The sequence below is a fragment of the Corvus kubaryi genome, unplaced genomic scaffold, assembly GCF_017639235.1.
Source record: "Corvus kubaryi isolate FWS band 111438036 unplaced genomic scaffold, C.kubaryi_AGA036_p1.0 37396, whole genome shotgun sequence".
Classification (NCBI taxonomy): Eukaryota; Metazoa; Chordata; class Aves; order Passeriformes; family Corvidae; genus Corvus; species Corvus kubaryi.
Genome location: NW_024581135.1, coordinates 15256116 through 15277802, shown reverse-complemented (window position 1 = coordinate 15277802; position 21687 = coordinate 15256116). Strand labels below are relative to the sequence as shown.

The window sequence follows — 21687 nt, the reverse complement described above, 5'->3', positions numbered from 1 at the left end:
TCGGGGTGACCCCAGCCTCCTCAGCATCCCATTGCTCTGCACCACCCCGCAGTGTGTGGCACCGTGGGCATGGGGCACAGCACCCCATATTGGACAGGGATGTGGGCAGGGTGTTGGGTGGTGGTGGAGCATCAGCCCGCTGGGCTGGGGTTGTGTGTTGGTGTGTGTGTGCATGCGTGTGCAGGCGTGCGTGACTGCACGTGTGTGCAGGCTGTGCGAGCACGGCTGCGTGTGTGGGTGCAAGCTGTACACGTGTGGCTGCTGTGGGTGTGAGGCTGAGAGGGCACCGTGTGTGCCCTTCATTGCACCCGCCCCTGTGCCCCGTGCAGGCACTACGCGGGCGAGACCCCAACACCTGCAGGGGGACATGCCCCTGCCCGCCGTGCCACTGCGGCGGCCTGGCAGCAGGGTCCCCCGTCCCTGCCCCAGCCAAGGGCCAGGGCGGGGGTGCCGGGGGCTGGGGGGGCACAGAAGGCTCTCACCCATCCTTGGCGTGGGTGCAATTCAATTAACGAGGCCTGGCCCTGGTTCAGCACAGCCAATAAAGCTAATGGCCCCGCACAGGCCTGGCGCTGCCCGCCGGGGGGGGGGGGGGAGCCGGGGGCCATCTGCTAATTAAATGGGGGTGGGGGACCATGGAGCCAGCGGTGATGTCACCTCCCTGAGGCTCACTGGCCCCCTCTGCCCGCCAGCCCTCTGCTCCCCCAAGGGTGCCAGATAGGGCTGTGGGGGACAGCCGCGAAGGGTGGGGGACCACCCAAACTCCCTGCACCCCACCCTGATACTGCTGCTGTTAGGAGCCTTCCCAAGGCAAATGCAATTAGTGCCCATGCCTGGCATGGCCGCTGCCCACGCTTGGCACCAGCAGCTGCCCCGTGGGGATGGGTCCTTGCCCGGCATCATGGCAGCATCCGGGTGTGCTGCTGCCTGCTCCTCTTGGCACTGCCCCGATGGGTGCGTGGGGGATGTGTGGTGCCCAGGGGGGTGCACCCTGTTACTCTGTTCCCCTGCCCTGTGCAAGCCCCGTGGCGAGGTGTAGGTACCCGGGGACGTTTGGAGCTGTCCTGCAGTGAGAGGTTCCGCACGGTAATTCTGTGCCCACAGCACGGTGCATCAGCCAGGCTTTGGGGAGGGGACCCCACTGGAAGGGGGCTGGGTGAGGAGTCCTTGATTGTGTCCCCAGGCTCCTGAGAAGAGCAGAGGCTCGGTGGGGTACAAGGAGGACTGGCAGAGGGGGAGGGAAGTCCCCCCCGGCCGTGTGTACGCACTGCCATTTAGGGCTAGGGGTGGGCAGGGCGTATTGTAAGGAAACTGAGGCAGGGTTGGGGCGAGGGTTGCGGATTGAGCTGCGATCGCACCCACGGTGTGCGACCTCCTTCACCCCCAAAACTGAGGGCGCTGGAGCGGGGGACCCTGTTAAGGTCTGGCATCCACCCCAGGGGATGCCGTGCCCGGAGGGCAGGCGGGTGAGCGCCGGAGGTGCCAAGCCCCGAGCCCCGTGTGCGGGAGGAGGAGAAGGAGGAGGAGGAGGAGAAGGAGGAGGGGGAGGAGGGGGAGCGTGTCGGAGCTGGCTCCCACCCAAGCACTGCAGGACAGGGGCGGGCACGGTGCTCCCTGCCTGGCTGCCAGCGCGCAGGCGACGCTGGGGGACCGGCGGGGGGGACGGGGCCCGGTGGGACCGCAGCCCCCCAGCTCATCATTGTCGCACGGCCCCGTGCCCACGGCCGGGCACTTCGGGGGCACTGCCCGGTCACCGGAGCTTGTTGCGGCCGGCCCCGGCGGAGGGACACGGCTGGGTTCGGCCGCCCCTCCGAACGTGCCCTGGGCAGGGGTCGGCCCCTGCACCCTCCCCCCGCCGGGTGAGCCCCGGGCAGGGGCACCATGACCCGGCTGAGCTGGTGCTTTGCCACCTTGGTTGGCTGGGGGAAGTCCTTGGTGTCCTGTCTCCTGCCCCTCCGCGCCCGCCGCCGCCGGGAGGTAAGCGGGCATCGCCGGGCACGGCGTTAGGGTTAGGGGCTGCGGGGGACACGGAGCTGGGGGAGGCTCCGGGGGTGCGGCGAGTGGGGATATGGGCTGCCGCTGGCCCTGCCTGCTCCGGGCATCTGGGGGTTAAACCCTTCATATGCATGCCAGGGTGCAGGGCATGTCCTTTGTCCCTCTGTTTGCCCCCCGACAGTGTCTCACTGTGACCCTCTCTTCCCACACCCGAGGACCCCTGCAGTGCCTGACTGGAGAGGATCTGCTGTAGAGCCTTTCATTCTAAGGGATCTGCTGAGATCCCTGTGTCCTTACAGAGAGACCGTAGAGGCAGGGGGTGTCTCTGTGTCCTTATAGAACCCACAATGGGAGTGCTGTGCCCTGCATGAGGGGACCCCAGTGCCCATAAAACACCCCCCACGAGAAATCCCTGTGCCCGTAAAGTGGCCAGTGTGGGGCATCCCTGTACCTGTAAGCACCTGGCACTGGGGAGCACCATGCCCATGAGGTACTCAGTGTGCGCTCCCCGTGCCCAGGAAACTGCCCAACATGAGGGACCCCTGTGGGGTCACCCTGTGTAGGGCACCTCTGTGTCCATCAACACCTGGCATGTTTGGGATCTACGTGCCAAAGGATTGCCCCACAGGGCATCTCTGTGCCCATGCAGCACCTGATGTCGGGACTTACTCTTCTCCGCCACCCATGCTGCAGAAACTGAGGCAGGGAGGGGGGGAAGCTGTTGAAGGGTGCTGGACTCCCACTGCGCCACCCTCACTTGGTTCCTCAGCCTTTGGGAAGCTGCCCCGTGCCTGGCATGATGGCATGGGACACTCCAGCTGCACCATGCCAGAAAAGCAGGTGCCAAAGCCACTGCCGGGCAGTGCCTGAGCAAGTCACTGCAGGCTGGTGACAGTTCAGTATATGCCAGGACAGGGACACAGCCTGGAGGAAGGAGAGGCCTCTGACTGCTTGGGGACCTCAGCGTGTGCCGGGGACACAGGATTGTGAGCTGACGGGAGTACTGGGGGGCGGTCAGGACTGTGGGTGGGTGGGTGGCACTGGTGAGATGTGGGTTGGTGATTGTGCAGTCCCATGTCCACCACTGTCCGTGTGTTTCTGATGTGGGTGTGAGAACAGGGACTCGTGGAGGGCTGTAATACACATGTGTACTTGTGCATGTGTGTTCATGGGCATGCAGATGGGGCTGAGGTGAGAGTGAACAGCAGCTCACATGGATGTGGGTCCACAGGAGATCTCTGGGGAGCTGCCACGGGATGTGTGTCCCCTAACACATGCCTGTGTGCTGGGGGCAGTAGCAGTAGGGCTTTGACGTTGGTGTGAGCTGTAAGAGGGGGGGTCTCCCAGTCCTTCCCGTGCCGACAGGCACCCACACACATGGGGACCCACCCCCCATGTGTGACATGGGCTGTGTGTGTGGTGTACATGGGTGTGTCCTGGTATGTACACAGGGGGGATGTGTGTGATGTGTGCGTGTGCCCTGTGCACCCAAGAGCAGCGTGGGGACAGCTCTGCTGGAAGTGTGTGTGGGGGCCTTGGGGATGTGGTGACCCCAGGACACGGAGTCCTGCCAAGGCTGGCCCTGCACTGGGAGGACATGCCCAGACCAGTAGTACCCATGGTGGGGGTCCCTGTGCTAAGTGACCCCGTATGTGTCCCCCTGCTGAGAAAACGAGCCTTAAATGATGCTGATGGGCTGTGTCCCTGCAGCCACCGTGTCCCTGTCGCATGACCCTTGTCCCTGCCCTTCTGAGGAGCCTGGGATTGTCACGGCAGTGAATGGGAGCAGGTGATTTATGGGGGGGTGTGGATACCTCTCTCCACTGGGGCTTTCATTTGTGGGCAGTAACGAGGTTGATTAATGAGGGCTGTAAAGATGGGGGGGGGGGGGTGGACAGGAATGGCTCTTTGCTTGTTTGGTGCTGTGAGCAGGATCAGTCCCCCCAGTCTCCCTCTGTCCCTGGATCTCGTTGGCATGGAGGGGTGGGAAGTGCTGTCCCCTTGTCCCGTGTCCCAGCTGGCACATCCTCACAGGGGTACCACTACTCTGGGCTGGGTGGGCACAGCATAGTGATGAGGTGGAGGGCAACGGGACAGGGATATTTTGGGGAGGGGATGCTGCATTTTGGGGGGAGTCAGACGCAACCCTGGTCTCTGGGGAGGGCAGCCCCCCCCCCCCCCCCCCCTGCCCTCCCTTTCGGGGCGGGCGGTTTTATGCAGAGTACAGATGGGAATCTGAGGCATGGGGAGGGGGGCATTACAGTGCCCACGTCCTCTCCATGCCCAGGTTTCCATGCCAGCCGTGCCTCGTCCTGTCGGTGTGTCCTTCCCCCTGGCACGTCCCGCACCCTGACTCACACCCTCATGGTCACGGCCAGCTGAGCACAAGTTTCCAGGCTGGAGCTGGAGTCAGCACTGGTGGAGAGAGGGGGAACCGTGTGCCACCCGGCCAAGGCCCCCAGGAGGGGCTGGAGCACCCCCCTGCCAAATCCATCCCCGTCAAGGCCGCAGGCTGCCAAGCCGCTCTCCGTCCCGCCTGGAGGTTGTCCCCCCTCGCTGAGGCCCCCCAGCTCCGCGCATGGATGTCCGCTGATCCCTCCCCGTCTCCCATCCCGGGACCACCCAGGGGACTCGGCTGGGGATGGGGGGGGTGCATCCCGCTGCAGGACCCGCTGGAGGCCGGAGGAGGGATGAGGGTGACGTGGGTGGCGGGTGTCCCCCGGTCAGCAGAGGAAATGGATCCCAAATGTGTGTGAGTGGGGAGGAGGGGGCCTGGGACACGCACAGCCCCACTCCGGGCCCCACAGTCCCGCAGCCCCTCTGCTGGCGTTGGTGGGGGGTGTCCCAGACGCCTCCGGGCCAACTCGATTGGGGCGCTGCGGGGTCGGGGGCCCGGTTTGCCGCTCCCCTTCTCCCCCCGGTCGGAGGGGCGGCGAGGGGCCGGGGCGGGGCGGGCGGGCGGAGCGAGGGGCCGGGGGGCTCGGCCGGCCGGGGCCGCGCCGCGGGCAGCATGACCGGGCTGTGCGTCTCCTGCCTGCTCTGGGTACGGCCCGCACCGGGGGGCACCGGGGGGAGCAGGACAGCAGCGCGGCGGGGTCCCGGCGCCGGGGTCGCGGTGCGGGGCTGGTCCCGGGAGCGGGCGGTGGATGGGACTGGATGCGAGCGGAGCGGGACGGAGCGGGGGCGTTTGCACCGGGACGGGCTGACTGGGAGCAGGGGGAACGGGCGGGGCTGGACCGCTACCAGAACCGGCTCTGGGGGAACCCGGACAGAGCGGAGACCGGCAGAGACGGCCGGACATCAGGGTGGGGCTTGGGGGGACAGGACCGCGAGCGGGGCCGGGAGGCGCCCCGGGGACTGTGGGGAGCGGAGCGGGACCCAGCCCGAGAGAGAAGTGACGGCGGGCAGGGGGCTGGGGGGTGCACGAAGAGGGGACCGGGCTGGGATGCGGGGCAGGGACACTGGGCTGTGGGAAGGGTTGTGGGGTTGGGGAGGGTGGGAGGCTGATCCCCCACGACGCCCAGCCTGCGTCACTGGCCGGGGGCTCTACCATTCCCTGGGGCAGAGGCTCTGCTACTCCACTGGAGGAAACTCGGGAAACTGGGGGGATCCAGTGAGCTGTGGGGGTTTGGGACTCTGCATCCTCCCCAGTCACCAAGCTGCGTCCCGGGGCCCAGCGGGTTGCAAAACTCTGGGTGGACCTGAGCCTACAAGACTGCACCGCGGTGTCCCGGTGCCCTCCAGCCACCCTGGCTTTGCAGCCTCAGGGGAACTGGGTGTCACAGGTTCCCCCCCCCCCCACCACTGCACTCTCTGCAGTGCTGGGCAATGAACCCAGGTCTCCCAGCTCTTGATTAATTTGGCATCTCTGTCTGGTGCCTCTTCCAGCCCAGGACACCTGGGTCCCCTTCCAGCCTCCTTGGGTCTGCATGTTGGGGGGGCCCATGGCTAGGGATGCCTTTATGCCTTTGCACCCCTGCTCCTGCACCGTGTGGGTGCTGGTCCCTGGAGGTGGGTACCCATGGGTGGGTGTCCAGGTGACATACCCAAGAAGCCCTCCAGCCCACAGGGCAGGGAGGCTAACCGGGATCCTGCCAGTATGGAGCTGGGACTGGGTTGTTTTGTGGGATGGGCTGGTTCCCTGGCTGGCAGAGTGGCACTGGGTGGGCATAGTGCCCTTCAGCAGCAGGGGGCTGGGGGGCATAAAGCTGGGTGCTGGGTTGGTCCCCCTCTGGCACGGTGATGGTGTTGGCAACGAGACAAGCAGAAGGGACTCTGGGGGGGGTGGGAATCAAAGGACCAGCTCTTTCACTAGTGAGGATAATTGCTGTTAATGAAGCCATGGAGGCCGGGGCAGGGTGGGGGATGCGTGCATGGGAGATGCGTCGGCATCCCTGGGCATCCCAAGGGGTCCCTGGGAGTGGGGGGCAAGGCCTCTTCCCGGGGCACTCTGCAGCACTGATGCTGCTTTGCATATGCAAAGGAGCTCATGGCATCATTAGGTCTTGCTGTCACCCAGCAACTGCAGCGTGGGAGCCCCTGTCCTGGGGGAACTTTTCCCACGGCTGCTGGGTGGGTGATGACACGCCTGAGCACACACACACACGTGAGTGTATGTGTGTGCATGTGTACACACCCACTCGGGAGGGTGGCACCAGCTCTGGGGGCTGCCAAGGGACCACCCACGAGTGGCCCTGTGGGGGCAGGTGCTTGCACGCACATGAACAAACCTGTGTGAGTGTGTGCACGATGGCACATGGACCTGCATATGGGAACAGTGTGGCCGTGCCTCTGCTGCTGCTGCGGCTGGCGGGGACATGCACGCCTGTACCCTCACAGTCCTGGGGGTGTTTGCACACATGCTGGCATGCAGTGCACACGCATGGCCCATCTCCCGTCTGTGTGTGCACTGGGGAAACTGAGGCAGAGAGTTTTGTGGAGAGGTACCCAGCACCCTAACGCTTCAGCACCATCCCTTTTGGCTCTGGTGCAGTGGGCTGGAGGAGAGCGGGGCGCCAAGGCAAGGGGGGGCCTCCGGGCCTCTGCTTAATCTCATTAGTCTTGGCATGAAAAGGTGGATTTACAGGGGCTCACGTCTTCATCTGGCAGCGGGTGGGTGGGCAGGGCTGGCGTGCTGCCAGGGGTTGCCCCCCCGAAAACAGTCAACTGGGGGTTCGGGAGGGGCACTGGCTGCCTGCAACTGTGCCAAGACTCCTCTCTGTCCTCAACTCCCATATATGAACACACACACACATGCTTGCACATGTTTGGATCCATCCAGCACTCAGTCACACTTGTGGCATCAGCTTCCCCTTGCTGTAGGCTGTGCCAGACAGGGTGGGCACAGCTGCTCATGCTCAGGGGGCTCTGTGCCCCCTTTACACCCCTCCAAGAGACACCTCAGCACACGCTGCCTGGCGTGTACCCCAAAACACAGCATGACAATGAGACACCCCCAGCATGGGCACCCTTCGGGCAGCACCCGCACGTACCTGGGTGCGCACACAGGTTTTTGTGCACGTATCTGTGTACTCACACACACAAATACATCCTGGCATGGGATGCATGTTTATCCATGCACATTCACACGTGCTCACGTGCACACGGGTTTGCACACACATAAGTGCATTCAAGCATCTTCACCCCCTGTGTGTGCGGATGTACACAGTTGTGCCCACACACACGTGCTCACAGGGACGCTTGTGCACGGCACGTGTTCACAGGGACACATGGAGATGTACCGACATGCAGGGAGGCATGAGTGTGCGCACGTCTGTGCATGCACACACACCTCTGCACACACCTCTATGTGCTCACCTGCATCCATGCGCACACCTGTGCGCACACATTTATGCACGTACATACATCTGCACACACACTCTGCACACACACTCTGCACACACACACACACACACAGAGTACACGGGCAGGCACCGCCAGGGGGCGGCAGAGACTATTTAAAGGGGTCGAGGCAGTGCCTTCCCCCCATCCTTCCCCGTACCCCCTATCTCCTACCCCATAGCCCCCTATCCCCTGCCCTACACCCTGTATCTTGTAGCCTGTACCCTGTACCTCGGCTGCAGGTGGCACAGCCGCAGCTGAAGGGATGTGGGAGGCATAGGTGGAGGATGAACCACCACCCTGGGGAAACGGGCAGGTCAGGGCTGAGTGTCTGGGTCCTGGTGCGTCCTTGTTCCCGCTGATGAAGCTCCGTGTTCCTCCCAGCCCCAGGACCTGGAGGCTCCTCCGGCACACACCTTCAAGATGACGAGCTTCAAGAAGGTGAAGGCATGCGGGATCTGCCGACAGGCCATCACGCGCCAGGGCAGCACCTGCAGAGGTAAGCTGGGGCCGTGGGCACGTGTGTGCATGGGGACATGCCAGGGAGGTCAGGACATCGGGGATATGTGTGTATGCCCACATGCACGAGGATATGAAGGTGGGAACATGTGCCTGTGCCAATCTGTGCACACACATGTGCCTGTGTGTTAGAGGGAGAACTGTGGTTGTGAGAGAGTTTGTGCAGTGCCTTTGTGGGTGGGAAGGTGGCTGGGAGGCGAGGGTGGCCCATGGAGGCACTTTGGTGTCGCACATGTAGGTGGCTGTGTGTCAGTTTCATGCATGTGCAGTGGGTGTGCAGTGGCCACCATGTGCGTGCACATGGGTGCGGGTCTGTGCACACACGTGGGTGCTCATCCCCTGAGCTGTGCTTGCTGCCCATGGCACCCAGTGGGTCACAGGTGGGGCTGCGAGCCCTCGCACGTGTGTGGTGTTGCTGAGCCCCGTGCAAGGGGCGGACAGAGGAAACGGGAACAATGAGGCTTCCTGTGCTGCAGGAAACAGGCCCAAGGGGAGCAGCGACTGGGGTGCGGCCGTGGCCTGGGCCGTGCTGCGTGGGACCCTTGTGTCCCCTGGGGATGGGACACGTGTCTTTGCAGGGCTGCCCAGGCAGCATAGTGGTGCCCTGTGTAAGTGCGTGTCCCCAGCAGTGGCAAACACGCCTGCACTGCCCATGTGCACGTGGCATCCATGGGGGCACGGGTGGAAGTGTGCAACAGCAGTGCACTGGAAGGAGGGAAGGAGGGCACTGGTAGCATCCCTGTAGTGCTCTCATCCATTCCAGTGTCCATGCGAGGCCCTGTGAGAGCTGTCCATGCCTCTCTTCGTGCTGTTCACCCTGTGCACTGGGGCTTGCACATGTGCACACTCGCTGGCATGTTGGCACAGTGTGTGCCCCAGAGCCACATTTTGTGCGCCTGCTGCTGTGCCCTGCTGGTTCCACCTGGAATGTGTGCGCAGCGGTGCAAGGTGTGGGTGTCCCTGCGCATGTGTGCACGTCCCGGCAGCCAGGGCCCAGTGCCAAGGTGCTCTGTGCCTGCAGTGCCCCCTTCCTGCCCTCACGTGGGGTGCCAGCAGACTGCCCCCAGCACTGCTCCCCCTCTTGCCTCCACTAACCCTCTCTCCCCTCTCTCTCCCACAGGCTGCAAGCTCTCCTGCCACACCAAGTGCCAGGCCAAGGTAAGGACAGTGCCCTGAGGTGTGCCCAACCCTGCCTGGGGGCACTGGAGATTCAGAGGGGGAGTGCCATGGCCCATGCCAGCTGACCCCACTGGATGGGCACCCAGATGGGCTGGTGGCACTGGGCTGGTCATGGTGGCACTGGTGTCACTGCTGGGTGAGGCTGACAGTGCCATCCTGCTGCCTGGTCCCTGACAGCACGTGCCTGTTTGTGTATGAGGCTGGGTTTTGGGGTGCAGCCCTTCTCAGAGAGGACCAGCAGGCATCTGTTCTCCAGTACCTGGAGCGAGGTGCCCTTTGCCAGGGTGAGTGCTGCCGCACGTGGGTGCCATGCGCCGCAGCCGAGCGCTGCCAGCTGCACGCACACAGGCTGAGCACCTCTGCTGATACCCAGCCGGGGGCGGATCTTGCTGGCAGGAGACAGTGGAGCTGAGGATGCCCGGTGGTGTCTGCCGATCCAGCTGCTGCTCCGGCAGAGGGGGACCCTACAGCAACCCAGGTTCTCCGAGGAGCTGGAGGTGGGCACGGTGCCCACCACTGCACTGCCGGGGCAGGGGAGGCTTTGTGTTCTCAATCCCTGGGGAGGCGTGTGTGCCAGCTGTCTCTGGGGCTGGCATCCTGGGCGGGAAGAGGCTGGCATGCCCCAGGCAGACAGCGTAGGCTGGGACATGCCTGTTCCCGTGCCCATGCCTGTGCCCAGCTGGGCAGGGAGGAGAGGAAAGGGGGGGTGCTGTGCCGGGGGCCGGGCACACGTTGGGCTTTGCAGGGTGCCACGGTATGGGTGGTGGTGCAGGGCAGGCACTGGCAGCAGCCCTGGCACTGAGTCCTGGCTGGGCTTTTGGGGGAAGTGGGGGCCGTGGGGTATCCTGGGCCTTGAGCGGGCCAAGCAAAGGTGGCTGGGAGGCTTAGTGGATCTGTGCCAGCTCCAGGACCCTGTGTCAACTCTGGGCCACCCCAGGACCCCGTGTCACCCCGGGAAGCCTGTGCCAAAGATGCCAGGAAGGCTGAGGCCAGAGAAGGTGGCCTTGCCGGGGAGAGCTGAGAGGGGCGTGCGGTGAGGGGATGCCCGCGGTACGGCAGGCGGTGGCAGGGAGCATCTGCCAGTGGTTTCCAGGCAGGAGGGAGTGTCAGGAAGCATGTGGGTCTGGCTGTGAACCCGGTGGGGATTCTCCGATGTCTGATAGGGGGTTGTACACCAAGAGGGGGTTCATACCAGGGTCCCAGCATCTGGATAGACTGTGCGCAGGGGCAGCCTGTGGCTCGCTCTCGCGGCCGACTGCATTTCATTAGCCTCCATCACCCTTCCCACGCTCGCTGGAAGCTGGAGCCCCCTCGGTGGGGCCAGCTAGCCGAGGGGTGTGCTGCTGGGGGGGAGCGTGCATGGGGCCAGGGCCAGGGGCCTTCCGCGGAGCTCCTTTGGGCCAGCGCCCAGGGAGGGGCTCCTCCGGTCGGGCAAATGGCCAGCTGACTCACACACCGGCTTGTTATTGTGGGGTCTCCGGGGAGGGTGCGTGTGGGGAGGGGGCTTGGCATGGAGCAAAAATGGCCTCTTGTATACCTGAAGTCCCTCATGTTTAACCCCTGCACCTCCAGGATACTTTGGAGAGGGAAGAAGGACTCACCCCCAAAGTGCTGGCAGCTGCACCCCGCAATGCTTCCTCTTCCTGCCCTGGATATGCTGCCAAGGTCCTGGTGTCCCCTGGCTCTGGTGTTTTCTGGCCCTGGAGTCTGCCCCACCATGCTGTTGGCAGTGTCTTCTCCTTGGTCCTCATATTCACCCCCCTGGGACTTCCTCCACCTCCTTGTTCTACCTCCCAGCATGGCCAGCTCCCAGCCTGCTGCATCCTGGCCCAGCCAGGGGAAAGCCCCCACTTAAAAACCTCAAATGGACTGGGTATAGGGGAGGGGGGAGAGATGGGGTTGTGGGTGGGGTGTAAAGAGTTTACTGCTAGTAATCAGTGTGGGGTGCTGGGGGGTACCATAGGTGTGATGGGGATATGGGGAGGGGGGCACTGGAGTGTATGTGGGGAATACCTGGGAGCTTTTGGGGTGCTGGTGAGCGCCACCTCCATGAGAAGGCAGTGAGCAGGCAGAGCTGTACGAGGGAGGGCAGGACCTGTGCCCTGACGGTGACCTGCACCCCTCGAGTTTCCATCCTGCCTGAAAGACGGCGGGGGAACAGTGGTGGAACCCACTGCCCTGTGGTGCCAGTGATGCTGGTGGGATGCCCAGTGCCTGTGAGTGGCTGTGGAGTGGCCAGGGCAGCTGCACACACATCAGCAGGGAAGAACAACAGTGTTCCCATGCCCATGTAAGGCCCTTCTTGCGCCCTGCGCCTCCACTCAGGGATTTTTCCTTGCTTAGCAAACCTCCCTCCCTCTCTCCAAGAGGGATGGTTGGATGGATGGACACTGGTATGTATGTGACACACACAGCCTATCCCCTCCCTCCTTCCCTGCACCAAAACTGCCTGCCCAAAGCTGCGGGGGTGTATCTTCCTTTGGAAAGTGGGGAAACTGAGTCACAGAGCCCTGCCTGGGGCCAGCAGGAGGCAGGGAACGTGGTGTGGGGTGCAGTACTTCTGTGTCTGCATTCAGGCGTGGGTGAGCCTGTGTGTTGGCACGTGCCAGTAGTGGCACAGCCAGGATCTGGTGGTGACATTGCTCTCCTGACCGAAGATGCTCCGAGCAGTGGGGCCACGCAGGCATGTCCCAAATCAAGGGATATCCTGGGAGTGTCCCTGTCCCCCGGGATGCCTTCACTCTGACTGTGGTTGGATCTTGCCATGATGCTGGTTGGAGAGGCTGAGAAAAGATGGGGGATGATGCTGTTTCCTGTAGTGAGAGCTGGCCCTGTGATGGATGGTTTGGCTGGGGGACAGGGAGCGCTGTGGTGTTTGGCTGCCGAATCAGCTGGCGATTGCTGGTGCTTGGTTCTGGGAAATGGCGCCTGTGCCAGCCCCTGGGCCTGGCAAGGCTCCAGCCTGCCCTGCTCGCCCCTGCCACACAGGGGCCCACTGGTGCTGGGGGAGTGGGGGTGCTGGGCTGTGCCAAGAGGGGAAACTGAGGCACATCACTTAGCATGGGGCCAAGGGGCCTAGGGGGTTGTCCCCCAGTGTTTCTTCCTGGGGAGCTGAAAGTGCGCACTGGAGCCATGCCAGGCTGCTGGGCCACGTGTGTATGTGTGTGCTGTGTATGTGAGCACGTGTGAGCGCATGACCGTGTGTGCTCACAGACGCATGCATGAGTGCATGAGCTGCAGGGAAATGCACGTGTGTGCGAGAACATCCATCTGTGTGCATGAGCACGCGCGCACACAAGCGGGTGGTCACATGCATGTGCTCCCAGTTCACTGCCATCTATCCCCGCTGGCCTCACGCCAGGCCTGGGTTGTTTTTCAAGTGCCCCCTGCGATGGGACTCCAGGGGGGTGGGTTTGTCCATCATTAAACCGGGACTGGAGCAGGGCCAGGGCCGGGCAGCGAGGCATGTCCCGGCCAGAGCAATCGGTCCCAGTGCCCGTGGTGTTGACGGGCCCTTGGTGGCGGAGGAACACTGTAGGACCCAGGGCAGGGTGTGTGGTGGTGGTGAAGGGGATGTGCCACCCCTCAACTGGTGCTGGGGATACCCCCTGCTTGTAAAACAAGTCAGAACTAGGAAGGGAAACTGAGGCAAGGAGTGGTTGGACACTTCTGGGCAGGCTTGACTCCTGGTGATCAGCAGGGGCCCAGGCAGTGTTGGGGGGCATGGCCAGGCAGTGTATTGCAGGTTCCCAGTGGCTGTGCCAGGAAGAGGGGCTGCAAGGAGGGGACACCCATGTCCCAGCTGTGGCAGGCTCTGTCCATGGGACATGTGGCCGTCCGGTCCCTGCTCCCTGCCCCAGCCGCTCTGCCTCCTCCCGTGCTGTCGAGGGGATAATGTACTGGTCACGCGGGAGCTGCCGGTCAGGTCCCTGTCCCCAGTGCTCCTGTTCAAAGCCACACCCCCGTGCTTTGGCACAGGTAATTAGCAACACCCCTGGTCTCCACAACAGAGTGGGCGGGGGGGGGAAGGAATAGTGCAGGAATATGTCCTTGACCCTGGGATGGGCCCAGCTGGGGTGGAGGGATGAGGGGCTGTGGGGGCTCAGCCCTGCCCCGGTGCTGTGCCAGGTTGTGTTTGTGCAGCAGGTCCTGGAGGGGGTTTTGTTTTTTTTTTCCCTGCCTCTTTCCTTTTTCCCCTTCTTTACGTCACTGCCCAAATATTCGGCCTCTCAGCTCCAGTGGGGGGCCAGCTCGGCTGCTTGGAGGACTTGGGGCCCTCCTCTGCACCCTCGGGGTGCTGCACAGAGAGGGTGGGCAGGGCAGAGGGGATGCTGAGACTGGCCATGCTCGCCGCACTGGTGAGCACTGGCCAGGACAGGCCTGGGAGGTGTCACATGAGGCAGCAGGGACCACCAGCCTCCTTCCTTGGCAGCTCCCGGGGCTGCATCCTTCTTCCCAGAGCCCTGCCGTGGTGGGAAGCAGGGTCCACGTCTTCCTCATTTCCCACTGATTTTCTCTCTTCCCAAACCAGTTTGCATCCCCCATGGCCACCCCTCCTGAGACCTGCCCTGGGAAGGGTGCTCCAAGAGGTGGCACTGATCCCAAAACAGCTGAAAGGTCTGGCTCAAGAGGGGCTCTACAGACCCTGCACTGGGGCTTATCTCCTGTGTGCTTTCATCTCTGGAGATGAACCACACCTGGGTGCCTGGTCCCCAGGTCTCCTTTCTTCCACTGACATCTGGAGTAATGATGCTCAAGGGTGTTTGTTTAGGGTCAGAGAGGAGCTGTTTCATGTGAGGGGTGGTTTGTTTGGGGGGGGCTGAGAGTCACTGGAGCCACTTTGCAGACTGCTGGACTTGCTCCCACTGGCCCTTTGACCCTATGGCTCCGGGAGATACTTTGGCGGCTGTAGTTCAAGGATGTTGTCAGGACTTCTCTGGCTGTGTCCTGTGAAAGGGACACGTCATGTTCCCAGGGGACAGTTCCTGTCACTGCCCCGGGGACCAGGACAGGGACATGCTTTCAGTGCCCTTCACTCACCCACTCATCCCATTCAGTTGCTGATACTTTCCCATCTGGCTTCAGCTCTTCCTCTGCTGATGTTTCCCAGGGCCTGGGAGCCATCCTGTGTCCTCCTTCCGAGGAGTTTGGGTTCTGGGGCCTGTGCAGGGGTCCGTGCTGGAGCTGAGCTGGGGTCCACGCTGTGCTCTGCTGGTGCAGGATGTTCCTTGCCCCTCCATCCTTGTTGCAGCACTCCCATGTTTTTGGGATGACTGGTTTTTGTGGGCTGTGGTGATGGTGGGACTTGTTTAGGGGTGTCAATGGATCCTGGCCATGGGGTTTTGTCCCTAGAGTGGTGGCTGTTGGGATCTGACCCTGTGCTGTTGGGTGCTGGGGAGGGCAGAGGGGCTGGCTGGTGCTTGCTTGGGACAGGAGTGAGGAGATGCCCTCCAGAGATGTTTGGCTCTGGCGCTTTGTCTGTCGCAGCAGGAAGGGTCTACAGTGCCTTTTGGTGCTCCCATGCCATGGCACTGTTGGGTTGCTGTGGAAACTGAGGCATAGAGGGGCTGGGAAAGATCTCCTGGAACTGGAGTGTACTCACAGGAGTGGTGTTCCCTAGGGGGACTTGGAGGAGGGCAAAGGGAGAACCCCTTACCACAGACCCTTCCCTGGTGACTTTTGAGGCACCGGTGACATAGGAAGGGTGTTGGGGTCCTGTACCGCTCCAGCAGAGCCAGTTCCAGCCTTTTGGCTGAGCCCACGGCTTCAGGACGGAAATGCAAACAGGAACGGGGAGGCGTTGGGTGAGAAAATGTCAACAGCGCTGGGCCGGGTGCCTGGCTTGCCGCCTCCCTGGCCAGCTCGCCACTCTCTGGGCCGCTGCTGGTGGGCTTCCCCTCTTTGCTGTGGGGTCTCCTGGCACTGAGCACTTGCTTGTACAGGAGGGCTGGGGCTGGATTGCCCCAGGGGCAGCCAGGGAGACCAGGGCTCCATCCATCGACATGCAGCCCCCTGAGGAGGAGGAGGAAAGAGGAGGAAGGGAGGCAGGAGGAAGGCCAGGGGGATGCTGGGCACACTCCAGGTTTGGGACAGGCAAAGGGGGACTGGCATGACTTCACATGCTGAGGGACAGACGGGGCTTTTCCAGCATTTTGGCTTTGATTTTTAGTTGAGAGGTGGGCTGATAAATGTTCACATCCTCCCCAACACTGGGGGTGTGGGACACCCAAGGACCATTAGTCGGGCACTTGGTCCCGCATATGGCAGGGGGGCACCAAGTTGTGCCAGGGGGTGCCAGGCAGGCCCCAAGCAGGGCCCCACACACCGGTCCCTGCCACCCCCCCGCCAAGGGCACAGGGACGCCGGTGGCGTCACGCGGGGCGATAAGGCCCCGACCCCGCTGCACCCCGCCGCCCGCCGCGGCCCCTCGGCACCGGCTGCGAGGAGTTTTGAAGGGGGAGGTGGTGGAGGTGTGGTGGGGGGTAAATTTTTTTTGGGGGGGGGGGGTCTGCTCACCTGCCGGCACCCCTACCCCCGGGCCAGCTGCTCGAGTCAGGCTCCTGGTTGCCTTTAAGGGCGTTTTTGGGGGAGGCGAGGGGAGCGGAGCGGGGCCGGACTTGGAGCGCGCCGTGCAGCTGGGGAGAGGGAAGAGAAGAAAGAGGGAGAAGAAGCGAGGGAAGGGAGGGGAGCGGTGGAAAAAGTCGCCCGGGACCCCACTCCTCCCCAGGGCCGGGGCCGGCGCCCCCGGGGTCCTCAGCCCCCGGCCGCCCCGGGGGTGCGGAGGGGAGCGGGGAGCCGGCGGGACCTCCCTGCGCCCCTCCATCGCCGGGGTCCCGCTTGTGGGGAGCGAAACCCTTCGGCTCTCCCCCTCCTTCCCTCCCCTCCCTCCTCCCTCCCTCCTTCCTTCCTTCCTTCTCCAGGCTTGGCCCGGGGAGGGAGGGGGGCTCTGCCTGCAGTCTGCCTTCACGCCTGCCCGCCCGGGCGACGCCGGGCTCCCGCCTGCCCCCCGCGGCCCCTCCGGCCGCCCCCCGCGCCCCCCGGGCCAGGTGAGGCTGCGGTGCCGTCCCTCTCGGATGTAGGCAGGCGAGACCCCGGATGGATTTCGGGAGCGTCATGAACCAGGTACGGGCGGGCGGTGAGGGCACAGGGGTCTCCAGGCCCCCCGGGACTGGGGGGGTGCTGGAGGGGGTGTCATCTCTCCAGGGGGCGGGGGCCACGCGTGATATCCGAGCGGTGATGGGGTGGTGCGTGGATGGGGCTGCTGCCCCCCCGTGTTGGGGGGGGGGTCCCGCAGTTGTCGGTCGCCAGAGGGGATCTCGGGGTGCGGGGGGGCTCGAAGAGGGCGATGCGGTGATCGCAGGGAGGACGACTTGGGCAGGGGGTGAGGGCCGGTTTGCTGCCGGCTGGGACCTGTGAGCGGCTCCGGGGGCCGTGCCCCCCGTGCCCCTCTCGCCGCCTCGCCAGGGCCGGTGACTCTCGGGGTGCCCCGGAGCGGGACACACAGGCGCTGCGGTTTGCGTCCCCCCCCCCTTCTCCGAAGTGCGTTAGGACACGTCCCCGTGGAGCGAGGACTGCGCGGGAAAGCGGGGTCCGCCCCCGGCACCCCGCTCCCGCCCCGCAGCCGGGGGGCGATGCCGGCCGCCTGTCACCGCCGCGGGGGGGACACGTTGGGGGGCTGCCCCTGGGCCGGGACACCCTGGCAGCCCACGGGTTAACCCCCCCTCCCCGGCGGCACCGTCAATGGTTAAACTCCGGGTTAATGAGTGGCGAGGCAGCCCCGGCGGGTGCCAGCCCCCCCCGCCGCCCCCCCGGACAGGGATCCCCGGCCCCTCGGCGCCGCTGGGCCCGCAGAGGGTTAACTCCGTCAGGGCAGGTCCCGGCGCAGATGTTTTTGGGCTGTGCTTCTGGGAGAGGAAACGGCCGAGCGAGGGAGGCATCAGCCCGCTTGGGTTTAGGGGGAAAACAAGGAAAAAACGAGAAGTGCTCCGTTCCCGGGCGCCTGAGCCCGCTCGGCGCTGGCGTCAGCCTTGGTGCGGGACCGGTGACCCCAGTGTGTGTGCTGGGGGACAGCTGGCAGGGACAGTGGGGTGGCAGTGGCTGCGCCCCCTGCGTGCTCATGGCACTTGAGTCTGGGGGTTCTGAGGGGCAACCAAGCAGGCACCTCTTGTCCCTACAGCGCGTTGGCACTGGGAAGACAACGTGTGTCCTGTCTGGGGTCCGAAACCACCCCCAGGGAAAGTGGATCGGTAGAAAACGAGCCTCCAGCTCTCACCCTCTCTAATGAAGCCACTTTGTTAATGATCCTGCTGGCCCCGGGCAGGGTGCTGGGCCTTGGAGCTGTGCTCCCTGACCCCCCTTGTGGGGTCCCGAGTTGGGGGGTCCATTTGCCTCTGCCCTTGGCCACCCTTCTTCCTGCTTTGCTACTGTCTGGTCCCTGGCTTTGTGCAGGGTATCTCCAGGGTATCTGGACACAGTGCCAGCAGTCCCTGGTCAGCATTGGAGCTTCCCTGATGGGTTTTGGGACACAAGAGAGAAGAGCAGTCCTACAGCACAGCTCCTGGTTGGGGGGGAGTATCTTTGTCTCCACTTTTCCCTCCTATTCCCTCATCTCCTCAAAACGGCAGATGGGGGGACACCACTTTTGGAGGTGCTGCTCAGCATTTCAGTTTCACTGCAGAGTTTTCAGCTCTATCCTGCAGGGTGAGGACACAGCACTGACTCCAGTCTCCATCTGCCTTGGGCCTTTCCCTCACAATTAGAGCCCCTGGGCTCAGTACCGGGGAGCTAAGACCCCTTGGGGCAGCCAGGGCTTATTTTGGCACCTTAACCACCCCTTGAGGTGGATCACAGACCCATGGGCGCTGTCAGGTGCCCCTGATGCTGGGAGGCAGCCCAAAGCATGCAGCGGGATCTGAGTGCACAGAAAGGGGTTTGCCTGATGCTCCACCAGAGGGGATCTGTGGGAAGGATCCATTGCACTGGGCTCAGGGTGGGGTGCAGACTGCTCACAGGCTGGTGTGCTGACCAGTCCCACAGAAGTGCCCGTGCTCCAGCCAGTCCCATGCCAGAATCCATTTGTCGATCAGTTCCATGTGAGAATCCATGTGCTGGCCAGTCCTGTGTGGGAATCACTGCTCTGACCAATCCTGCATGAGAATCAGTGCTCTGACCAATCACCTGTCCGAATCCATGGATTGACCAGTCCTCTGGGACAGTCTGTGGAGTGATTAATCCCATGTCAGAACACATGTGCTGGCCAATCCTGTGTGAGAATCCATGCATTTACTAATCTCAGGTGAGAATCCATGCACAGACCAACCCCACATGAGAATCCAGTTGCTGCCCAATCCCATGTAAGAATCATGCATTGACCAATCCAGTGTAAGAACCTGTTCATGGAGCAGTCCTGGTGGAACCCCCTGCAGCAGAGTCTGTCCCAGCCAGTCCTGGTGTGACTCTGTTCCCGGCCTATTCCCAGTGCGGGAGCTGCTCCCTGGCCAATCCTGGTGTCTGGTTTGACTCTGGGGAGTTGGTGAGGGGGTGGGGGGGTCCTGGTGCTTTTTCTTGGGGAAGGCTGGTGCAGAGGGGGGCAGTGACCCCGTGCTCTCCCTTAGGCTGGTTGTGGGATCCCCATGGGACTGGGCTTAGGGGTGTCCCCACAGTGGGGTGGCAGCACACGTGTGTGGTGCTGGCAGCAGAGCAGAGCAGGGCAGGGCAGGGCTGGGGCTGTGGGGCCAGAGCCAGGCAGGCACGTGCTGGCCCGTGGGGCTGGATCCAGACCTGCTGCCTCCAGATGTTGCCTTTTTAGGCACTGGAGCACAGCACATCCCTGCCTGTGGCCGGCCCTGTGCCGAGCCAGCGCCTGCAACCAAAGTAGGGACAGTCCCTGTCCTGGTCATGTGGAGGCATCTCTGTCCCCCTTCTGACCCCCAAAAACACCCTTCTCCCCCCAAACAGGGTCAGGGATGCTACCTTCTCTCCCTTCCCCTCATCTGCACTTGGCAGCACTGAGGCTGATTGCTCAAACCGCCCCGGAGCCGGGACCTGCCCTTATTTGGGTTGAAACCAGGGCTATTTTGGTGCAGCTGCCTCCATTGCAACCCCTTGAAACTTCTCTGTACATTGTTTTTCCTGTCCTGTCCCGTATCCCTGTGCCAGGGCTGCCGGCCAGGCCAGCCATGGGCTGCTGGGGACCATCACCCTCCCAGTGTGCCGTGTGTCCCAGGGTATCTTGGGGTACCAGTGGTGGCCCCCATGGCCACTATGAGGTGGAATGGCTCGTGTCCCCTGAGGCATTTCATCCCTGATTTGCAGGGCTGTGTGTACCGGGTAACCTCTGTCCTGGTCCTGCTGCCGCCTTCCTGGCGGGGATGGGCCACAGGGCGGCTCCTCATCAACATACCAAGGGAGAGACAGAGGAGATAGCGCTTGTTCCAGCGTGGGGGACATCCCTGGATGCCCTGTGGTACCCTCCCTGGTGCCACCGGCATCTCTTGGCAAATGCAGGGGTGGGGCAGACTTGGTGGCCTCTGCCCTGGCATGGGTGCTGTTCAGGCATCCAGGCATGGAGGGGATGGCACAGTGACAGTCCCTGACCCAGCTGCAGGGTGGGCTGGGGATGCTTGGAGGGAAGCCTGGGAGCGGTGAGACCTCCGTGCCCCAGCATCAGCCCAGTCTGACTCACCCTGAGCTGCTGGCCAAGCCGCTCCCCTGCCCTTTGGCGCATCTGACAGTTACTCCCACCCGATCGGAGAAGTCCCAAAAGCAGCACCCCGGGGTACTGGTGGGGGCAGAGAGGACCTGTGTGGTGCACGGGGTGCTGCCCCCTCCCAGGGACCCCCATGCTGGCAGTCTGGGGCTCTGTGTGGCTGCCCTGGGCCTCGCACACTGGGGTTGTGCTGGGCAGGGTGGAGCTGGGGTGGGGGGAGCGGGTGTGCATGGAAACATGCCGTCCTCCCGCCGGGGACATGTTGCATAAACGGGAGTTTTGCCAGAGCTGCAAAAGATGTGAGGGCAGGAGCAGCCAGCACGTGGTGTGGGCAGAGGGTACCTGACCCCTGTGCAGGGCAGGGGGCTGACCAGAGCACAGACCCCATAGTCCCTTATGCCAGGCAGGGGAGAAGGATGCTGCAGCTGGTCACATTAGGAATGGGAGGGCAGGGGTGCTGGAGAGGGAAAAACCTTCCCCAACATCCCCAATTTGGTGGTCCCGACCCATCCCCTAAAAGTGTCTTCTGCTGTGAAGTGCCCGATGGCAGCTCACATTTGGCCCCACACTGTGGCTGAGAGAGGGCTTGGCACAGCTTGGCTGTGGCTGGTCTGGAGGGACTGGTGAGTAGGGGAAGGGCTCTGAGGATGGCTGGGGAAGTTGCTGTGGCCTGTGGCTGTTCCTGGGACTCCCTTTGCTTGAGGCAGGATCTCGGGGTGAGCAGAGAATCGTGGGGTGCATGGGGAAGTGATTTGCAGCCCAGCTGGGATGTAGGTGGCACAAAGCTGAGATGAACTTGCTTGGGAGGAAGTGGTCCCTCATGGGGTGATGTGGGACTCACATGGGCTGAGCTGGCGTTTATGCTGCCCTAGCATTGTCCTGTGGGACGCCAATGTGGCCACTGAGTCACATTTCTCTTTGACAACTGCATTTCCAGACCGCAGGGAGTAGGGTGCCTTGCTTCTCTCTCCTGGGGTCCACATCCTTTCTGAGTAGTGGGGCCATGAAGGTCTGCCTGATGCTGCCTTGCTTTGAGAGGGTCCGGGATGTCAGAGTGTCCCTTTTGACAGCACGTCTCCAGCTCCAACCACACCAGCTGGGCTGGCTTGCCAGCATCTCAGTGCCTGGCCATGGGAAGCATCTCTGGTGTGCTGGGCACTGTGTGAGGGCTAGGCTGGCTGGTGCTGCATCTGCTCCTGGCATAGTAAGGGTCAGCACCAGCCCGGATATCGTCCGGCTCCGGAATGTTTATCGGAGCTCCTGGGGAAGGGAAAAACAAAAACCGCCACCCAAAGGAAGGGATATGCGTCAGAGATGGGCCTGGATCACCCACCGGCAGCTGGACGGGCCATGCTGTGGGCTGTGGGCCAGTGCTTGCCCGGCTCCAGCAGCCCAGCTGGGGAGACCCCAGCACGCCCAGTACTGCTCTGATCCAGCCCGTTCCT

At 63.3% G+C, this 21687-nt stretch overlaps 1 protein-coding gene across 11 annotated transcripts in view; it reads left to right on the top strand.

Annotated features, from left to right (window-relative positions):
* Nucleotides 1–4664: 4664 nt before the first annotated feature.
* TNS1 (tensin 1) overlaps nucleotides 4665–21687 on the top strand; it is a 66322-nt gene continuing 49299 nt past the window's right edge. For 2 of the 11 annotated variants that reach the window (XM_042041501.1, XM_042041499.1), the window contains exons 1-2: nucleotides 8223–8335; nucleotides 9476–9513. In XM_042041501.1, coding sequence (XP_041897435.1) covers nucleotides 8260–8335; nucleotides 9476–9513 — 114 coding nt within the window. In that variant the 5' untranslated portion in view covers nucleotides 8223–8259. Of the gene's footprint in view, nucleotides 4748–5021; nucleotides 5039–8220; nucleotides 8336–9475; nucleotides 9514–16148; nucleotides 16657–21687 lie in introns of those variants that run through there. The other 9 variants (XM_042041510.1, XM_042041502.1, XM_042041507.1 and 6 more) reach the window with 6 other exon arrangements.